This window comes from Protopterus annectens, chromosome 16.part0 (assembly GCF_019279795.1).
Source record: "Protopterus annectens isolate FY-2018-M chromosome 16.part0, PAN1.0, whole genome shotgun sequence".
Lineage (NCBI taxonomy): Eukaryota > Metazoa > Chordata > Ceratodontiformes > Protopteridae > Protopterus > Protopterus annectens.
Window position 1 is genome coordinate 610,341,607 of NC_056750.1, and position 19,551 is coordinate 610,361,157.

The following is a 19,551-nucleotide window of genomic DNA, read 5'->3' on the forward strand; positions in this document are numbered from 1 at the left end:
GTCCGCCAGAACATTGTCTTTGCCTGGAACAAACTGGGATTGTAGCTGTATGTTTAGACCCAGTGATTTTTCCCAAAGATTCATTGTCAGTCTGCAAAGGGGGTAAGAATGAGTGCCCCCCTGCTTGTTTATGTACCACATCACAGTGGTGTTGTCTGTCCGTATTAGTAGGTGGCCTTGTTGAAGTTGTTGCCCAAAGGCCTCGATGGCATGCATTACTGCTAGCATTTCTTTTTGGTTGATATGCAGATGTGTTTCCTTAGGGGACCATTGCCCTTGAATACATCTGCCCTCAATGTGCGCCCCCCATCCAAGGTCTGAGGCGTCTGTGGTCATTGTCTGTGTTATCTGAGGTTTTTTGAACGACATGCCTGTGTTTAACTGGCTTACTGTGGCCCACCATAGAAATTCACTTTGTAGACATGGAATGAGTGGAATAATTGCTTCTAGGTTGTTGCTGTGTTGAGACCATAAGCTTTTTAAGTACCATTGAAGCTTTCTCATGTGTAGTCTTGCTAGTGGGACCAAGAGAATGCAGGATGCCATGTAACCCAGGGCCTGTAGGAAACTCCTTGCAGTCATCTGGGTGAGCTTTGCTAAACTTTTGAAGTAATGAGTTAACTTCTTTTGCTTGTCCTTCTGTCAGGTAAGCCATTTGAGAGGCTGTGTCTAGTTTGGCTCCTAAGAAGGTTATTTGCTGGGATGGCTGAAGTCTTGACTTTTGAAAGTTGACTGTGTATCCCAGAGCCAGTAGCAAGTGTATGACATAATTCAAGTTTTTTGTCAAGGTTAGTTTGTTGTCCGCTTGTATGAGGCAATCGTCCAGGTACGGGTAGATTTGAATCCCCTGGAGCCTGCAATGAGCAATTACTGATGCCAGGCATTTCGTGAATACTCTGGGCAGTAGATAAGCCAAATGGCAATGCTGAGAATTGATAATGCTCTGGCCCTGCAAGAAATCTGAGGTATCTTCTGCAGCTGTGTCTGATAGGGACATGCAGGTATGCCTCCTTGAGGTCCAGAGTAATCAGCCAAGACCCCTTGCCCAGCATGGGAAGGAGTTGCTGTAAAGTCAGCATTTTGAACTTTGGTACTATGAGAAAAGTGTTTAGAGCGGACAAGTCCAGTATTGGTCTCCATTGAGTTTCTTTTCTTGGAACAAGGAACAGTCTTGAATAAAACCCCTGACCTTGTTCTTGTTGTGGAACTTTTTCTATTGCTTTGATCTGAGCAAGCAGAGAAATTTGCTTGATAGCCTCTGTCCTCTGATTTTGTGGAAGGTTTGGCATGCCTTGTTTTCTTGGCAAGGTATGAAAGTGGAACCTGTAACCGTGGTCTATAATGTCCAGTATCCATTTGTCTTTTGTCAGGTTGTGCCAATTTCTTGAAAACAGAGATAACTTTCCACCCAAAGGAGCTTCTGTTCGCTCCTTGGTCAGAGGAAGTAGAGGAAAGTCATTGAGCTTGTCCCTGCGGGGCAGGAGAAACCCCTGTGTCACTTCTTTGGTTTGTTGGTTGCCATTGTCGTCCCCTGTAGGATCCTCTGTATTGCCCTCTTCCTCGGGCACGCCTGTTTTTACCCCTTTGAAATCTTTCAGGATTAGGAAAGGACCAGTTTTTAGAAGGCCAGTTCCTGCTGAATCTGGGCGGCTGAACCTGGAGGAAATCTTTGACTGTCTGTACTGACTTGGCTTTTTCCTCAATGGACTTTAACACATCTTTAGCATTAGCACCAAAAAGCTTGTTCTTTTCCAAGGGTGCATCAAGAAGTTTTGCCTTAACATGATCTGATAAAGGTTGTTCTTTTAGCCATGCATGTCTACGAATGACCGGCCCTGTCATAGCTGCCCTACATGAAGCCTCCAATGCATCATATCCACACTGCAAAAAATGATTGCTAACTTGCTGAGAATTATGCACAGCCTCCTGCAAAGACTTCCTATCTAAAGGTTCAGGAGAGGCCAAACTTTTCTGTAAATCATCTAACAGGAAATCCTGATATTGAAACATGTGAAAGAGACAATTGAGAGCTCTCATAGATAAAGTAGTGGAGGTGTAGACCTTCTTCCCCCATCTCTCTAAGGACCTTGCTTCCCTGTCGGAAGGCAAAGGATTTTGGATGTGGTAGCTGAAACCCCTTTAGGCCCCTGGGAAATTGTTTCTAAATCAACAGCATGGGCCCTAAATAAATGAGAATGGGTTTCTGGAACCCTATAGTATCTGTCAGGCTTGACAGGAGCAGGAGGAAGAGTATCAGGGGTAACACTGGAGTCAAAGTATAAATCATCCAAAACATCAAGCACAGGAGGTATAGCTAAGGGTCTGTGTTGAGGCTTTTTAAGGAAGGTTCGAAGGCGCTTTCTGGAATCAGAAAATTCCTGGCCTTGCCACTTAAAATGCTCCTTCATGGAATGCAGGACTTCCCCAAAAGAAATATCCTCAGGAGGGGAGGCCGAGGGTATGGAGTCCCCTGCATCTGAATCCTCATAGGTCTGGAAGGGCTCTTCCTGGCTTTCAGAGGGAACAGAGTCCTCTGAATCTTCATCTGAGGGCAGAGGGTCAGGGGGTTCAACCCTGGGCCTCTTATCAGGAGGAGGCTGGGATCCTCTCTCAGGATGGGCCTGGGAGCCTCTGATCAGAGAAATTAAATCTGCGGCCATGGACATGATCTGAGTTTCAGGAGTAGTCTGAGGTATGTTTTTAGCAGTAAGACGTTTGGACTTGCTGGCTGCCTTGGCACGTGTGTAGGCCTTGATAGACATGGACATGGGAGGCCTAGCCGCTCCACGTGCAGGAGTTACCTTATCAACAGCAATGGTCTCGGGCATTTCCTCGGTTTCGGTATCCGGAGGAAAATCAATAACTGGCGTCGGAGTGGCCTCCGGTATCGGAGGTATTGGTAATGCGGTGTCTTCGGTTCGGAGCGGTGGAATAACCGCCTCAGAGGGAACCGGAGCACTCGCGGTTAGTTTTGGTGTGGTGTCGGTTGAAGACGCAGGCCGAGGATGTCGGTCCCGGTCTTTTCGTTGCTTAGGCGTCTGCGTTGTCGGTTGTTCCGACGGCATTGTATAATCAAATTTTTCGCCGAAAAAGTCTTCAGCGAACTCCGCCCGGCGCCTGAGAGTGCGCTTGTTGAAGCGAGCACAGGCGGCACAGGCCGAGACGTCGTGGTCTGGGCCAAGGTAAGGGAGGCAGTAAGAGTGGAAATCCTTATGAGGTATTTGTTTACCACAAGACAAACAATTATTTACTTTTTCAGTAATTTCTGACATCGGCTGAGGCAAGAAAAGGTCCCCAACGGGGTACTTAGCTTTTTTGATGACTTCGGTCAAGAATACAGGAGCTGACCGACCGGCACTTGCGAACTGCTTCTGCTTCGGGCACCGCGCGGCAAGAAAGACTGAAGAAGATGGCTTCGGCTGATGCTTATATACTCCAGCTGCTCTGACGTCGGAGAGAAATGCGACATCAGCCGACGTCGGACCCAGACTTTGGAATCCGGCCGACCGAGGGCTGCCTGAGGCAGGACAACCCATATGTTATGACTGCAGTTGCATTCTTGAAGGACATCTGTACTATGTTCATCGTGTTTCACTGTTGCAGTCATTACACTTGGGTTGAATCCCAAAGTTGAGGTTGGGCGGCTGGGTCTAAATAGAATTAGGAGTGGCTATAAGGCCCTGCAGAACTGCAGTGGCAAAGCCTGCTCTGGATTTAGAGTAAAAAGATAAGTGGTAGTGCTTAGCAAAAGTGTGCACTGAAGTCCAAGTTGCAGCCTCCAAAATATCCTTGGTTGGTACTCCTCTGAGGAAGGCTGCTGAGGTGGCTGCTGCCCTGATAGAATGTGGTCTAATGCCCTTAGGCACTGATGTGCCATGTTGTGAATAGCAGAAACGAATGCAGTGTCCTATCAATTTTGAAATAGTCTGCTTTGAGATAGCCTTTCCTTGTGATCCTGCAGCATACGCCACTAAAAGTTGCTCAGTCTTTCTGAAAGCTTTAGTTTTGTCCAAGTAGAAACATAGTGGTTTGTGTATGTCCAAAGAATGCAGACGTCTCTCCCCTTTATTCTGTGGGTTTGGATAAAAAGTAGGCAAATGAATGGTTTGGTTAAGAGCCATACTGGACACTACCTTAGGCATAAATGTTGGGTTTGTCCTTAGAGAAACCATGTCCGGATGGAAGATAATAAAAGGTTCCACAGCCATTAATGCCTGTAACTCTGAGACTCTTCTTGCTGAAGTTATTGCTAGGAGCACAGCTGTTTTCCATGTTAAGAATTTTATCTCAGCTGTATTGGCTGGCTCAAAAGGAGGCAGTGTGAGTTTTTCCAAGACAAAATTGAGGTCCCATGCAGGTACTGGTGCTCTCCTTGGAGGTCTTATGTTTTTGGCCCCCCTGAGGAACTGCCTAAGCAGTGGATGTGAAAAAATAGGCGGGTCTGTATTGTAATGAGCTGAAATGGCAGAGGCATGGACCTTAATTGATGAGAATGATAGGCCTTTGTCCAGCATCTCAGTTAGATATTGTAAAATCTGAGGAATATTTGGAACAAGCGTGTCAATTCCTTGTGCCTTGTTCCAAGCACAGAACCTCTTCCATTTTTTCTGCATAAGATTTCCTGGTGCTGGGCCTCCTGGCCTCCAAAATAACATCCATAACCACTTTAGAGAGAGGTGTATTCTGAATGGTTACACTATCTGCCATGCAGCTAGATTTAGGGTTCTGAGTTGGCTGTGCAGGATCTGATTGTTTTGTTGGGTCAGTAAATGAGGAATTTGAGGCAATGTCCAGGCTGGGCCTTGAGACAAGCTCCTTAGGATTGGGCACCAGTGTTGGCATGGCCAATCCGGGGCAATCAGTATCATTTGTGGCTTCTATTGTCTGACCTTTAGGAGTACCTTGGGGAGGAGAGGCAGTGGAGGAAAGGCATATACTGTAAGGTTGTTCCAGCTGAATGACAAAGCATCCACTTTCCATGCTTGTTTGTGATAAGTCCTTGTGCAGAATCTCTGAAGTTGGCAGTTGTGAGGGGAGGCAAAAAGATCTATGTCTGAGCATCCCCATTTCCTTGTTATCATGCTGAAGATTTGTGGATCTAGTTTCCACTCGTGAGGGTCCATGAGGTTTCTGCTTAGTTCATCTGCCAGAGCATTTGTTTTTCCTGGCAGGAATTGTGCTTGCAGGTATACTTAGTAGGTCAATGCTGTGTTCCACAAAATCATGGCTTGTCTGCGAATGTGTGCCCCCCTGTTTGTTTATGTACCACATGACTGTGGTGTTGTCCGTCTTTATCATCAGCTGTCATGGATGAAGTAGGTCCTTGAAGGCTGTCAGGGCATTTTGTACAGCTAGCATCTCTTTCTGATTGATGTGAAGATGCCTTTGGCTTGGGGCCCATGTGCCCTGAATACATTTTCCTGCCATGTGGGCCCCCCAGGCATAATCTGATGCATCTGTTGTTAGTGTTTGCCTGGCTGTGGGTAAAGTGAATGGCTGTCCCTTGCTGTGGTGACAGGCCTGTGCCCACAATCGAAACTCCTGTTGCAGGCAGGGAATGAATGAAATTAATGATTCCAGGCTGTGACAATGTCGAGTCCAAACACTTTTTAGATACCATTGTAGTTTCCTCATATGCAGTCTTGCATATGGAATTAGCAGAATGCAGGAGGCCATGTAGCCCAGAGCCTGCAGAATTTTTCTTGCAGATAACTGGGTCTTTGTTGCCATGCTTTCGAAGTAAGAAGTCAGTTGCCTTTGTTTGTCTGGCATGAGATAAGCCATCTGGGCAGTTGTATTTAAGCTTGCACCCAAGAATATTCTCTCTTGAGAGGGTACTAGTTTTGATTTCTTTTCATTTACTGTGTACCCTAGGCAAATTAGTAATCTTTTTACAAATGCCAGATGCTTTAGTAGAATGTCTTTGGTCTCTGCTTGACTAAGGCAGTCGTCCAAGTAGGGATATATTTGAATTCCTCTTTGTCTGCAAAATGCAATTACTGGTGCCAGGCATTTTGTGAAGACCCTGGGTGCAGTAGGCAAGCCAAAGGGGAGTGCAGAGAATTGGTAGTGCATTGAGCCAGCTTGAAATCTGAGGTATCTTCTGCAAGATTGTCTGACTGGGACATGCAGGTATGCCTCTTTGAGGTCCCAAGTTACAAGCCAAGCCTTCTTGCCCAGCATGGGCAGAAGCTGCTGCAGAGTCAACATTTTGAATTTCGTAAAGTCCAGAAAAGTATTCAGAATAGACAGGTCCAGAATTGGTTTCCATGCTTTGTCTTTTCCTGGTACTAAGAAAAGTCTGGAGTAAAATCCTTGTCCCTGCTCTTGTTGAAGCACTGGCTGAATAGCCCTCATGTCCATGAGAGATTAAACTTGTTTTTGTGCCTCTGCCCATTGATTGTGTCGCAGGTCTGGCATACCTTTTGCCTTTGGAAGGGTGTGAAAGTGGAACCTGTAGCCCTGAGAAACTATATTTAAGAACCATTTGTCCTGGGTGATCATGTGCCAATAAAAAGTGCTAGCTTTCCCCCTACGGGTGCTGCCAAAAGATAAATGATTTGCAGTGGCAGAGGGAAGTCATTGGGACTGTTTCAGAGGGAATTCATTGGGACTGTTTCCTATATGGCTGTAATTTGTCTTCTCCGCTTTTGGAGGTAGAAGCACACCATTGTTTGGGCCTGTATGAGCCCTGGGGCTGTTGTTTGCCTCTAGGGCATCTGTATCTGCCTCTTTGTGGCCTGTCTGACACGGGAAAGGACCAATTCTTAGAAGGCCAGTTCCTGCTAAATCTGGGTGGCTGTACCTGTAAGAAATCCTTTACTGTCTGCATAGATTTAGCTTTATCCTCCATTTTCTTCAACACCTCTTCTGCCTTAACACCAAACAAAGTATCATGCTGTAATGGAGCATCCAATAATTTTGCTTTAACATGATCAGGCAGAGTCTGTTCCTTTAACCAAGCATGCCTTCTAATGACAGAACCTGTTACAGTGGCCCTGCAAGAGGCCTCCAGTGAATCATAACCACATTGCAAAGTATGTTTTCCCACTTGTTCAGCTGCATGCAATAAATCCTGCATTTCCTTGTTCTCAGAACATTCAGAATTTGTCAACATTTTCTATTTTAGCAAAGATATTACGTATTGCTGATATTTAAGCATATGAAACTGGCAATTTAAAGCCCTTACAGCCAAGGTAGCAGAAGTGTAAACTTTTCCCCCCATCTGTCCAGTGCCCTAGAATCTCTGAGGGGACAGGTTTTTTAGCAGTAGCAGCCTTGACCCCCTTTGGGACCCTGAGAAATAGTTTCTGGGTCAGCAGCAGGGTTTTTATATAAAAATTTATGAGAATCTGGAACCCTGTAGTATCTGTCTGGCTTAACAGGTGCCGGAGGTAAAGAGTCAGGAGACAGGCCGGACTCAGAAAATACATCATCTACAATGTCTAGAACAGGTGGAACAGCAAGAGGTCTGTGCTGAGGTAGTAAAAGAGTCTCTAAGCCTTTTCTTAGAATCTGAGTAATCTTGGCTCTCCCAGTGGAAATGCTCCCTCATGGTATGCAGGGTTTCCCCAAATGAGTAATCCTCAGGAGGAGAATCTGAAGGAATAGATTCTTCAGCATCAGAATCCTCATAGGGAGGAATAGAGTATCCCTGTTCTGAAGAGGAGTCAGAGGAAATGGAAACCTGATCAGAGGAATCATATTCAATGTCTTGCCTAGGCCTCTTTTATCAGGAGGGGGATGGGAACCCCTGATCAAAGTAATTAGGTCTTTGGCCATTTTGAGCATCTGTTTCTTAGGCATGGAAGTCTGGCCTGGAGAATGCTGTACTTGTTTCCTTGTCTTTAAAACTGTTTTAGACTTTGTCTTGGATGCTAAAGTTGGCTTGATATAAAGCTGTGTAGGTCTAAAAACACCCTCAAAAGCAGATGCCTGCTCATCAGCTCCGGACCCATCTGAGGGATTAGTTTCCAAAGGCCCAATACCTTGAGTATCCAGAGGCCTAGTTGTCTCCATGTGAGAGTCGGAGGCGGCCTGTGGCTCTGAACTAGCGGGTGTCAGGGGCTGCGAAAGCGCCTCACTGAGAACCGGCAAACCGGCGATTGGCCTACAAGAGGCTTCGTCATCGGTTTTGGACCTCGGATGCCTGTCCTTTTCTTTTTCCTTGAACTTTTTATGAACTCCGGTCGTTGGCTGTTCCGACGGCATTATGTAGTTAAACCTTCAGCCAAAGTAATGAAATGCAAAATCGAAGAGACGCTTGGTAGTGCGTTGGTTAAATCTAGCACAAAACCGACAACTAGCAACGTCATGGTCAGGGCCTAGGAAATACAATTGTTAACTTTTTCTGACATCGGTCTGGAGCAAGAAAAAAGTTTCCCCAACGGGGTAATTAGCTTTACAGAAGACTTCGGATCTGAAATTCAATTTCGAATATCTCAGGAGTAGGCCGACCAGCACTTGCGAACTGCTTTTGCTTCGGGCACCGCGCGGCAAGAAAGACTGAAGAAAATGGTGTCGGCTGCATCTTTTATACCCCTGGCGTACTGACATCAGGGAAGAGGTGACAGCAACCGACACCGGACCAGGACTTGGGAATTCAGGCCGACTGTGGGTAGCCTGCCAACGGGATAACCCCGAGTGTAATGACTGCAACAGTGAAACACGATGAACATCAGCCAAAACATTTGGAACCCCATCCTCAGTATGATCGTAAACTCTACCAATTTCTGGCATTGCTCAAGATTGCTTCAAGTCAAACACATCTGGAAATCTAGCTAGCATCCGTGAAAAAGTGAACACTGCTTGGGTTTTTTAACCTGTTCACCTTGTGAAGAATCTGACTGGACTCTTGAGTGCTCAGTACTGTCTGCGTCCCCATCAAAATCTGAAGAGTTATGCTGATCAGTAGAGAAAGTAGCCCCATAGTCATTCCGAACCGGAGCACAGATTTGGAGATTAGCTGACTGTAAAACACTCTTAGCTAAGAAAACCACATTAGCCCTGCACATAGTTATAACCTGACTGCCTGTCTTCTTACTATGAACTACACCACAGGACAAAATATCTGGTGACAGTGTATTATGCATGACAAGGATTCTCTTACTTCGGACCTCTCCTACACCTACAGGGTTTTGCTCTTCCAAACTGAACCAGGTAAAGGAACAGCCCAGGAGGATGTGTCTGACCCACGTACATTTGTGGGCTGTGGGCTCACACCAGAGAGTGATGGGGGGAAAGTAAGTGGTTTGCAAGACAGCTTTAAGCAAAAACAGATTCACAAACCTTTTGATTACTATTTTTTTTTTTTTAGGTACAACTTTATTTGCTGGAGGGGGGCAGCTGTGTCAGGATCCATCAAGTCTGGGGGACACTATTAAGGACCAACTTCGGGCAGCAATAGTACAAAATACAAACTATGTCCCCTCACAGGAAGTATGGCTAAACTGCATAAAATATAGCAGAAACAATTTAAATTGTGCTAAGCTTTGTTCTATAATCTGTACAGTGTGGCAAACAGCAGCACATGCAGTCACAGTGCCAAATAAAATTTACTTGTATAAATAGTGACAAATATTAAATACATGACCTTAAATTAAACAGAATCCTTTTAACAGAACAAAAATAAACATTAACTTAGGGATTCCCTTGTCAGGAATGAAAAAAGTCTTCAGTGAAAATGCAAATGAAATTTGCAATAAAATCATGATTTAACGATAAAATGGCTACAGCTGTGTTAAATCAGTAGTAAATATAAAAATGAATAAAGTAAAAAATGCAATATTTTCCTGTCAGAACTTCAAAGTGAAGCAGATAAACAGAAAGAGGTGCAACTGAACTGCAGCTCTACATACATTAACTGACACTACAGTTTTTGAGTACAAATCATAACAAAAAAAAAACACTTTAGAAAACCCCCATAACTGCATAAAAACCATTGCTAAATAAACAAACACAACAATGATATAAAACTCCACAGGAATTAGCAGTAGTAAACAGGAAAAAAACTAAAATGATGTCGCAGTGGTGCAACAGTAGCATCGTCACCTCTCAGCAAGAGGTTCTCTGGTTTGATTCTCAGCTGGGGTGCCTTCTGTGCAGAGTCTGCATGTCCTCCCTGCATTTGTGTGGATTTTCTCTGGTTGCTCCAGTTTCCTCCCACATTACAAAGACATTTATCTGGAACATTTCTCCCCAGGCCTCTGCTGAAAATTGGCTTCATTCCAAGTCATACTTTCCTGGTAAACAAATGTTAAATAAAATAAATACATAAAATAAAATAAAAAGTTAACACATATATATATACACACACACACATTATATATATATATATATATATATATATATATATATATATATATATATATAGTTTTTTTTTTAAATAAAACAAATAAAAAAAATCTATGTAATAATAAAGTGGCAGGGAAGTTCCCAAAGGGATTTTAGCTGCAATCCACCAGTGCAGGCGGCTGAGGTGATTCATCTGTGACAGTCCTACAGGTGACACTGAAAGACTAATACCATTCTATGACATCGGTAAGGCTTCCTATGATGGGAGGGCTTAGACAATCCCTATCACAGACAGTCAACCGAGGGGATTTTGAGCTACATCACTGAGGCAATGTGAATGATGAAAAAGCTTTTATTCTTTAGACTTGCTTTAGAAAAATGAGAAAAGATTTATAAAAAAGTAAAAGCTGCTGCTACTCTATGATGGCTAAAGATTTTACAACTGTAAACCCAGGGGTGCTGGACTGTGTCTGTATACAGTAACTGTGCAACCAATCAAAGAGCTCAGGCTTGTTTTTTAATCCCCATACTTTTTTTTTCAGCTACAAACTACCTTCCACCCCCACCTGAAAGAACAGCTAGCAAAAACCACTTAATCCCCCCCCCCTTCCACTGGGCTTCTCCAGCATTGCATCTGAGCCACCAACCAATCCTGGGTCATCTGGACTACAACCACGTGTTTGTCCCTCTATGTCAAAGAGCTAAACCCTCTCCCCGGCTTATCTTATTCATGCTTATGGAAAAGGTCTAAGCCAGGGCAGCCCAAATGGGGCTGGATTACCTAAAACAGGCACTGTGAAGACAGGGTCAATGAAACATTATCTGAACACAACAAATGCATAAAATGAAATAATGTAAGCACAACTTACAAGCAGAACAATGAATGCACATTTAACAGAGTTTTAAAGAACAGTGCTTTTAAAAAAAATACCTCCTCTTCTGGTTCATTAATATCAATCCAGCGCTGCTTTTTTTCATCCCATACAATCTAGTTTAAGAAAGAAAGTCAATTTAGTAACATCTCTGTGGAATACTCTTCATAATCCTCATATCTATATATGGTTGGCATTTCTAAGACTTTTCAGAGACATTCACAGGCTCCAAAACTACACCAGGAACATTGCCCACATTCTGCACTGGACCGAAATAACAAATGCTAGCATTCAAAGGTATAAAAGCACATACAGCATCTATTCACTTATTCCTTATTATCAATGCAAGCTTATCAGCATCATCAATTTTTTTTCATTCAGAAAAGAATAGTTGTTTAAAATCTTACCATTACCATAGATGTCCTTATTTTCTATGCTGCAGTAATTGTCATATGAGGGATCCTCTGCCTTGGGTGACCCGACATGGAGCCAGTATACAAGAGCATTTACGTACTGCTAGTACACGAGATGTTGCACAAATGGCTTAGAAGTACGTTGGCCATAAAAGCGATGTCTGAATGTACAGTCCTCAGAACTGACTGCCCCAGGAGGAACACCAGCCTAAGGAAACAAGAAAGTTAGCCAGAACAGAAGCAAATACCAGGAGGAAGGAGGGAGGGATAGAATACTGCAACATAGAAGAGAAGGACATCTATGGTTATGGTTAAGATTTTACACAACTATTCTATGTCCTTCTATTCTAATGTTGCAGTATTCTTTACATGAGGGAGATTACCACAGCTTAGGAGGAAACCTGGGAAGAGGAAGGACAAGAAGAGCTCTCTAGAAAACCACGAAGAATGGCTCTAGCAAAACCAGCTCTAGATCTGGAGGTGCCATCCAATTTGTAATGTTTGGTGAAGGTATGTACAGAAGTCCAAGTAGCTGTTTCCAAAATGGAATTAGGATTCAAGCCCTTAAAGAAAGCACCTGAAGATGCCATAGCTCTAATAGAAAGAGCCTTAACAGGAAAAGGGAGGCCCTTCCCATGGAAAACATTACAAAAAGAAATAGCCTTTGAAATCCAAGAGGAAACAGTCTGCTTGGAAACAGGCAATCCCAGAGCCCTAGAATGAAAAGAAACAGAAAAGATGATCAGATTCCCTGACAGGCTTAGTTTTATCTAAATAAAATTTGAGTTGTCTATGCACATCCAAGGTGTGTAAAATCCTCTCACTAGAGGATTGTGGAGAAGGAAGAAAAGGTGGGCAAAACGAATAGACTGGTTAAGAGACGACTCATTCACAACCCTGGGCATAAAGGAAGGGTTAGTACACAAACAGAACCTGTCCTTATGGCCGAAGTCAAAGCTAACAACAGAACAGTTTTCCAAGTACAGTGTTGCAAAGAAGCTGTAGCTGCAGTCTCAAATGGAGCCAAAGTCAGCTTCTCCAAAACAAAGTTCAAATCCGAAGGAGGAAGAATAGGTTTCATGGGAGGTCTAATGTGAAGGATGCCTTTGAGAAAGATTTTAACCTTTAACCTAGAAGCCAACAGAGTAGACACAGGCAGACAGATAGAAATGACTGACAAATGAACCATCACCAAGCAGTAGGTTAAACCATCATTGAGCAACTCATACAAGTAGTATGAAAGAATCAGTGGAACATCTACAAACAATAGCTCCAGGTTGTCTGAACAACACCAAATAGAAAACCACTTCCACTTAGATAAGTATGATATTTTAGTATTGGGTTTTCTGGCCTTCTGCAGTACACTAAGCATGCCCTCAGAAAAAAGGTGTCTGAAAGTAAGCAGAAGTCTATCAACCACAGAGTCAGACGCACAGTTGACAGATGTGGATGGATAAGAGATCTTTTGTCCTGTGTGAGGAGATCCACCTTGTGAGGTAACTCTGATGACTGCCCTTGGCTAAATGCAGAAGAAGAGGGAACTGATGCTGTCTTGGCCAAAAGGGAGTAAACCAGCAAGACTTTTGGTTTGTCCTGCTGAATCCTGAACAGGACTTTCTGAATAAATGGAAAGAGGGTGAAATGCATAAAGAAATATCCCCCTTCAAGAAATTGAAAGGGCGCCTACCTTCCAAAACAGAGGACCCATGTTATGACATGGTTACCCATGTCAGACAACCCATATGTTATGACTGCAGTTGCATTCTTGAAGGACATCAGACGACCTGGGACATGGCCGCAAAAAAAGAGGAAGTTGTCTGCTCAGAGGGGAGGCAAACAGATCTACTTGAGTAGTACCCCACTAGTGGACAATGCCCCAAAACACATCCTTGTGAATCATGCACTCGTGGGATTTTGTCATGGACCTGCTCAGATTGTCTGCCGCAGAATTCTGACTGGAGGAGATGTAAACTGCCTAAACAGTCACCTGTTACTGAACTGACAGTTCCCAAGCCATGATAGCTAACCTACAAAGAAGATACAACTTCGTCCCCCTGTTTATTTACATACCAGAGAAAGTACAGTTTTGTACCTACCATAAATGTAGATGTCCGATAGGTATGCATCTGCAGTCATAACATATGGGTTGTCCTGCCTCAGGCAGCCCTTCGGTCAGCCAGATTCCAAAGTCTGGGTCCGGCGTCGGCTGATGTCGCCTCTTCCCCGACGTCAGAGCGGCTGGGGTATAAAAGCATCAGCCGACGCCATTTTCCTCAGTGTTTCTTGCCCCAGATGCCAGGTGCCCTCTAGGAAGGCTAAATTTGGATGAAGGCTGAAAAGCTCTAAACATTAGCAAATTATATACATATATAAACAAACAAACAAATACACCATAATAGATTCCCCCAGCTAGCTGAAAGAGGGGTAAGTACCCTTGGAATACCACAGAGGGGAAGGAGGGTGGGTAATCCTGACTGCAGATGCATACCTATCGGACATCTACATTTATGGTAGGTACAAAACTGTACTATGTCCTTCAAGGATGCATCTGCAGTCATAACATATGGGTAGAATACCATAGCCAATCTGGGGGAGGAGGTACTAAGTGAATTATGGTGTAGTTATGATCCCCTGCAGTACTGCAGTTGCAAACCCTGTTCGGGATCTGGAGTATAAGGGTAGATTGTAATGCTTGGCAAATGTATGCACGGAGCTCCAAGTAGCAGCTTCTAAAATGTCCTTGGTAGCCACCCCTCGTAGGAAAGCTGTAGTGGTGGCTGTGGCCCTTGTAGAGTGAGGCCTGATATTTTCAGGAACTGTCTTTCCATGAAAGGAGTAGCAAAAACGAATGCAATTTCCTATCCATTTTGAGATTGTCTGTTTGGAAATTGCTCTTCCTTGTACCCCAGTTGCATATGTTACAAAAAGTTGGTCAGTTTTTCTGTTAGTCTTAGTTCTGTCCAAATAGTAGCGTAGTTGTCTGTGTATATCCAAGGTGTGCAATAGTTTTTCCCCTTTGTTCTGTGGGTTACGGAAGAACGTAGGCAAGTGAATAGCTTGGTTCAAGGATACCCTAGACACCACCTTTGGCATGAAAGTAGGATTGGTTCTCAGTGACACTCTATCCTGGTGAAAAATAAGAAAAGGCTGCACTGCCATTAATGCCTGTAACTCAGACACTCTTCTTGCTGAAGTGATTGCCAGAAGGAATGCAGTTTTCCAAGATAAAAACTGGAGGTCTGCTGAAGCTGCTGGTTCAAAAGGAGGTAGTGTTAGTTTTTCCAGCACAAAGTTGAGATCCCATGCAGGTAGGGGGGGGGGGTCTTCTTGGAGGTTTAACATTTTTGATCCCTCTCAAAAATTGTCTGAGAAGAGGGTGTGAGAAGATAGGTGGATCCATATTGTATTCTGCTGAAATTGCTGAAGCATGAATCTTGATGGATGAATAAGACAGGCCATTGTGGAACATTTCTGCTAAGTATTCTAGGATGTCTGCTAGGTTTGCCAGTGTGACATCTGTGCCCTTTGATGTGCTCCAAATGAGTAATCTCTTCCATTTAGCTGAGTATGCCTTTCTTGTGGAAGGTCTGCGAGCCTCTAGGATAATGTCCTTCACCCTCTGGGATAAAACGGTGTTGTAGGGCTTTAAGGAATCGTCCAGGCAATTAGCTGCAGTGTTTTCAAGTTGGGATGCAGGGTCCTGAAATTGTTCTGCATTAGAAGAAGAGGCCATAGGGGAAGAGACCATGAGTGTGCCTGAGACATGCTTCTCAGTAGCGGGTACCAATGCTGCCTTGGCCAGTCCGGAGCTATTAGTATGACTTTTGGCTGTTCCTCCCTGATCTTCAGTAGAACCTTGTACATCAATGGGAGAGGTGGGAAAGCATATACTGTTAGGGCTTTCCAGCTGAAAGAGAGAGAGTCCACCCTCCAGGCTTGTGGGTGGTATGTCCGTGAGCAGAATTTCTTCAGTTGGTGGTTGAGTGGGGAGGCGAACAGGTCTATCTCTGGGATTCCCCATTTCTTTGTTATGAGTTTGAAGATGTCTGGATGCAGCATCCATTCGTGTGCATCCATGGTAGTTCTGCTTAAGCTGTCTGCTAGAGTATTCTCTTTTCCTGGTAAGAATTTGGCCTGCAGCTGGATGTTGAGATTCAGGCATAGGTTCCACAGATCCATAGCCATCCGGCATAGAGGGTAGGAATGTGTGCCTCCCTGTTTGTTTATGTACCACATGACCGTGGTGTTGTCTGTCCGTATTAACAGGTGTCCTTGCTGGAGGAAGGGTCTGAATGCCTCGACTGCATGCCTTACTGCCAGCATCTCCTTTTGGTTTATGTGCATGCCTAGCTGCCCTTGAGACACGTTTGTCCTCCATGTGTGCTCCCCATCCTCGGTCTGAGGCGTCCGTGGTGATGGTCTGCCTTGTTTTTGGTTTATTGAAAGGCAACCCTCTGTTGGACTGGCAGGCCTGAGCCCACCAAAGGAATTCCTCTTGAAGGCATGGAATGATTTGTATCATGGTTTCTAGACTGTAACTGTGTTGAGACCCTACATTCCTTAGGTACCATTGTAGTTTCCTCATATGCAACCTGGCATGTGGAATTAAAAGTATGCAGGATGCCATGTAACCCAGGGCCTGCAGGGCTTTCCTTGCAGTAAGCTGAGTTTGTCTTGTCAGAGTCATGAAGTAATCTGGAAGTTGTTTTTGTTTTTCTTCTGTGAGAAAAGCCATCTGAGTGATTGTGTCCAGATCCGCACCCAAAAAGGTTATCCTTTGGGATGGTACTAGTCTTGACTTTTGGATGTTGACTGTGTATCCCAAGGTTTGTAGCAGGTGTATGGCATAGGCCAAGTCCTTTAACAACTTCTTCTTCTTGTCCGCTTGTATTAGGCAGTCGTCCAGGTATGGATACATTTGAATTCTCTGAAGTCTGCAGTGTGCAATTACTGATGCCAGGCATTTCGTGAATACTCTGGGCGCAGTAGATAAGCCAAAGGGCAATGCTGAGAATTGATAATGCTCTGATCCTGCAAGAAATATGAGGTGTCTTCTGCAATCTGGTCGAATAGGGACGTGCAGGTATGCCTCCTTGAGATCTAGTGTCACCAGCCAAGACTCCTTGCCCAACATGGGAAGAAGTTGCTGTAGGGTCAGCATTTTGAATTTTGGCACAATGAGATAAGTGTTCAGTGTGGACAGGTCGAGTATAGGCCTCCATTTGGTTTCTTTTCTTGGCACAAGGAATAGTCTGGAGTAAAATCCTTGGCCTTGTTCTGTAGATGGTACCCTTTCTATAGCTTTCATCTGAATTAACTTGCTGATTTGTCTTAAAGCCTCTACCTTCTGGTTTGGTGGCAGGTTTAGCATTCCGCCTCTCTTTGGTAAGGTATGGAAGTGAAACCTGTATCCTTTGTCTATTATTTGCAATGTCCATGTATCTTTTGTAATGCAATGCCAGTTTTTCGAGAATAAAGCTAACTTTCCGCCCAAGGGTGCTTCCAGTTGATCCCTGGTGGGCGGAATCAGAGTCAAGTCATTGGGTCTGTCCTGTAGTAGTGGTAGTAGTTGTAGCTGTTGCACCACTCCTCTGGTTTGCAGGCTGCCACTGACGGCCCCTGTAGGCACCTCTTGATTGACCTCTGCCTCTAGTACGTCTGTTCCTGCCCCTCTGTGCTCTGCAGGTGTCTGGAAAGGACCAATTCTTTGTAGGCCAGTTTCTGCTGAACCTCGGAGGTTGGACCTGCAGGAATTCCTTTACTGTTTGCACAGATTTTGCTTTTTCTTCCACCTTCTTTAGAATCTCCTGTGCAGGGGAGCCAAATAAACTTTGTTTCTCCATTGGAGCATCGAGGAGTTTAGCCTTGACATGGTCTGGCAAAGATTGCTCCTTCAGCCAGGCATGCCTACGAATTACTGCCCCAGTCATAGCTGATCTAAATGAAGCCTCCAGTGCATCATAGCCACATTTTAAAAAATGATTACTGACCTGCTGAGAGCTGTGTACCAAATCCTGAAGGGATTTACGGTCTAAAGGTTCAGGAGCAGAAAGCTTTTTATTCAGCTGATCTAACAAAAATTCTTGGTACTGGATCATATGGAACTGGCAGTTTAATGCCCTGGCAGAAAGAGTAGAAGATGTATATACCTTTATTCCCTATCTCTCTAATGCTCTAGACTCTCTTTCAGAGGGTAGGGGATTCTTAGCAGTAGCAGCTGCAACCCCTTTAGGGCCCTGAGAAATAGTTTCTGGATCTGCAGCATTGGCTTTATACAGGTGGAAATGAGAATCCGGGACCCTGTAATATCTGTCAGGTTTGGCAGGGGCCGGGGGAAGAGAATCAGGTGCAGTACTGACATCATTGTACTTATCATCAGTTACAGTCAGAACAGGAGGTATGGCTAAGGGCCTATGCTGGGGCAAATGCAAAAAGGCCCTTAATCTTTTTCTAGAATCAGAGAAATCCTGATCCTGCCACTGAAAGTGCTCCCTCATGGAGTGTAAAGTCTCCCCAAAGGAAAATTCTTCTGGTGGGGAGGCCGAAGGAATAGAATCTTCTGCATCTGAATCCTCATAAGGCGAGTAGGCCCCTTCCTGATGGTCTGACAAATCAGATCCATCCGAGGAGTAATCTGAGGAGAGAGGTTCAGAGGGATCAGTCCTGGGCCTTTTGTCTGGAGGAGGTTGGAAGGCCCTGTCTGGGTGAGGTTGGGAACCCCTAATTAAGGAAATGAGGACCTCAGCAAGGCTGAGGATCTGAGAACTGGAGGAAGGCCTCTGTGAAGTTGATTTGGTAGGCAAAGTTTTAGTAAGTTTGGCAGCCTTTGCCCTGGAGAAGGCCTTAATAGACATAGAAGCTGGGAGCCTAGCTGCCCCACGTGCAGGAGTAGAAATGTCCAAAGGTATGGTATCGGACAATTCTTGAGCACTAGCTTCGGTAGGGAGTTCTGAAGCCGACTCGGCCGGGGCCTCTCTGGCTTCGGTGGTCGGAGGTATGGTTTCGGTAGTAGGAATAGCTGTGGGCTCGGTTTCAGCCGAAACCGAGACACTCGCGGTAGGCCTAACCGTGGTTTCAGCCGAAACCGCAGGCCGCGAGTGTCGGTCCTTTTCCTTGCATTTTTTGACCATATGCGTAGTCGGAGTCTCCGACGGCATTTTATAAGCAAAATCGGTTCCAAAAAACTCCTCTGCAAACTCCGACCGACGTCTGAGAGTCCGTCGGTTGAAGGAGGCACAGGCTAAACAAGCTGATACGTCGTGGTCTGGGCCTAAGCAAGGAAGGCAGTAAGAATGGAAATCCTTATGAGGTATTTGTTTCCCACAAGTTAAACAATTATTTACTTTGTCTGACATCGGCTGAGGCAAGAAAGAGTCCCCAACGGGGTACTTAGCTTTTTTCGAAGTCTTCGGTAGCTGAAATCTCTGGAACTGACCGACCGGCACTTGAGAACAGCTTCTGCTTCGGGCACCGCGCGACAAGAAAGACTGAGGAAAATGGCGTCGGCTAATGCTTTTATACCCCAGCCGCTCTGACGTCGGGGAAGAGGCGACATCAGCCGACGTTGGACCCAGACTTTGGAATCCGGCCGACCGAAGGGCTGCCTGAGGCAGGACAACCCATATGTTATGACTGCAGATGCATCCTTGAAGGACATCTGTGGTGTTGTCTGTAACCAGTTTTGGAAGTCCTGGAAGGAAAAAGAGGACAAAAAACTTGAACAGCTAAAAATGAGAGCTCTCATCTCTTTGATGTTGATATGGTCCTCCTTTTGAGGAGGTGTCCCAAAGCCTTGTACCTTCATGGAAGCAAAGGTTGCTCCCCATCCTAGGTCAGAAGTGTCTGTAAACAAGTCTCGAGTGGGAAGAGGAGGATGCAAAGGAAGGTCCATGTTTAGGAAAATCTGATGAATCTAACAAAGAAGTCCCTTTTTGGGATAAGGGAGAAGAGGAAAGTACAGTTGTGCACACTTA

The 19,551-nt window shown here is 44.8% G+C and overlaps 1 protein-coding gene across 1 annotated transcript in view; it reads right to left on the minus strand.

Moving 5' to 3' along the window:
* Positions 1 to 19,551, minus strand: part of SEC16A (SEC16 homolog A, endoplasmic reticulum export factor) — a gene marked incomplete in the record, with an annotated part of 1,997,470 nt that overhangs the window by 511,570 nt on the left and 1,466,349 nt on the right. The window contains 1 exon segment of the mRNA XM_044058481.1: positions 11,225 to 11,281. Within this exon segment, the coding sequence (XP_043914416.1) occupies positions 11,225 to 11,281 (57 nt within the window).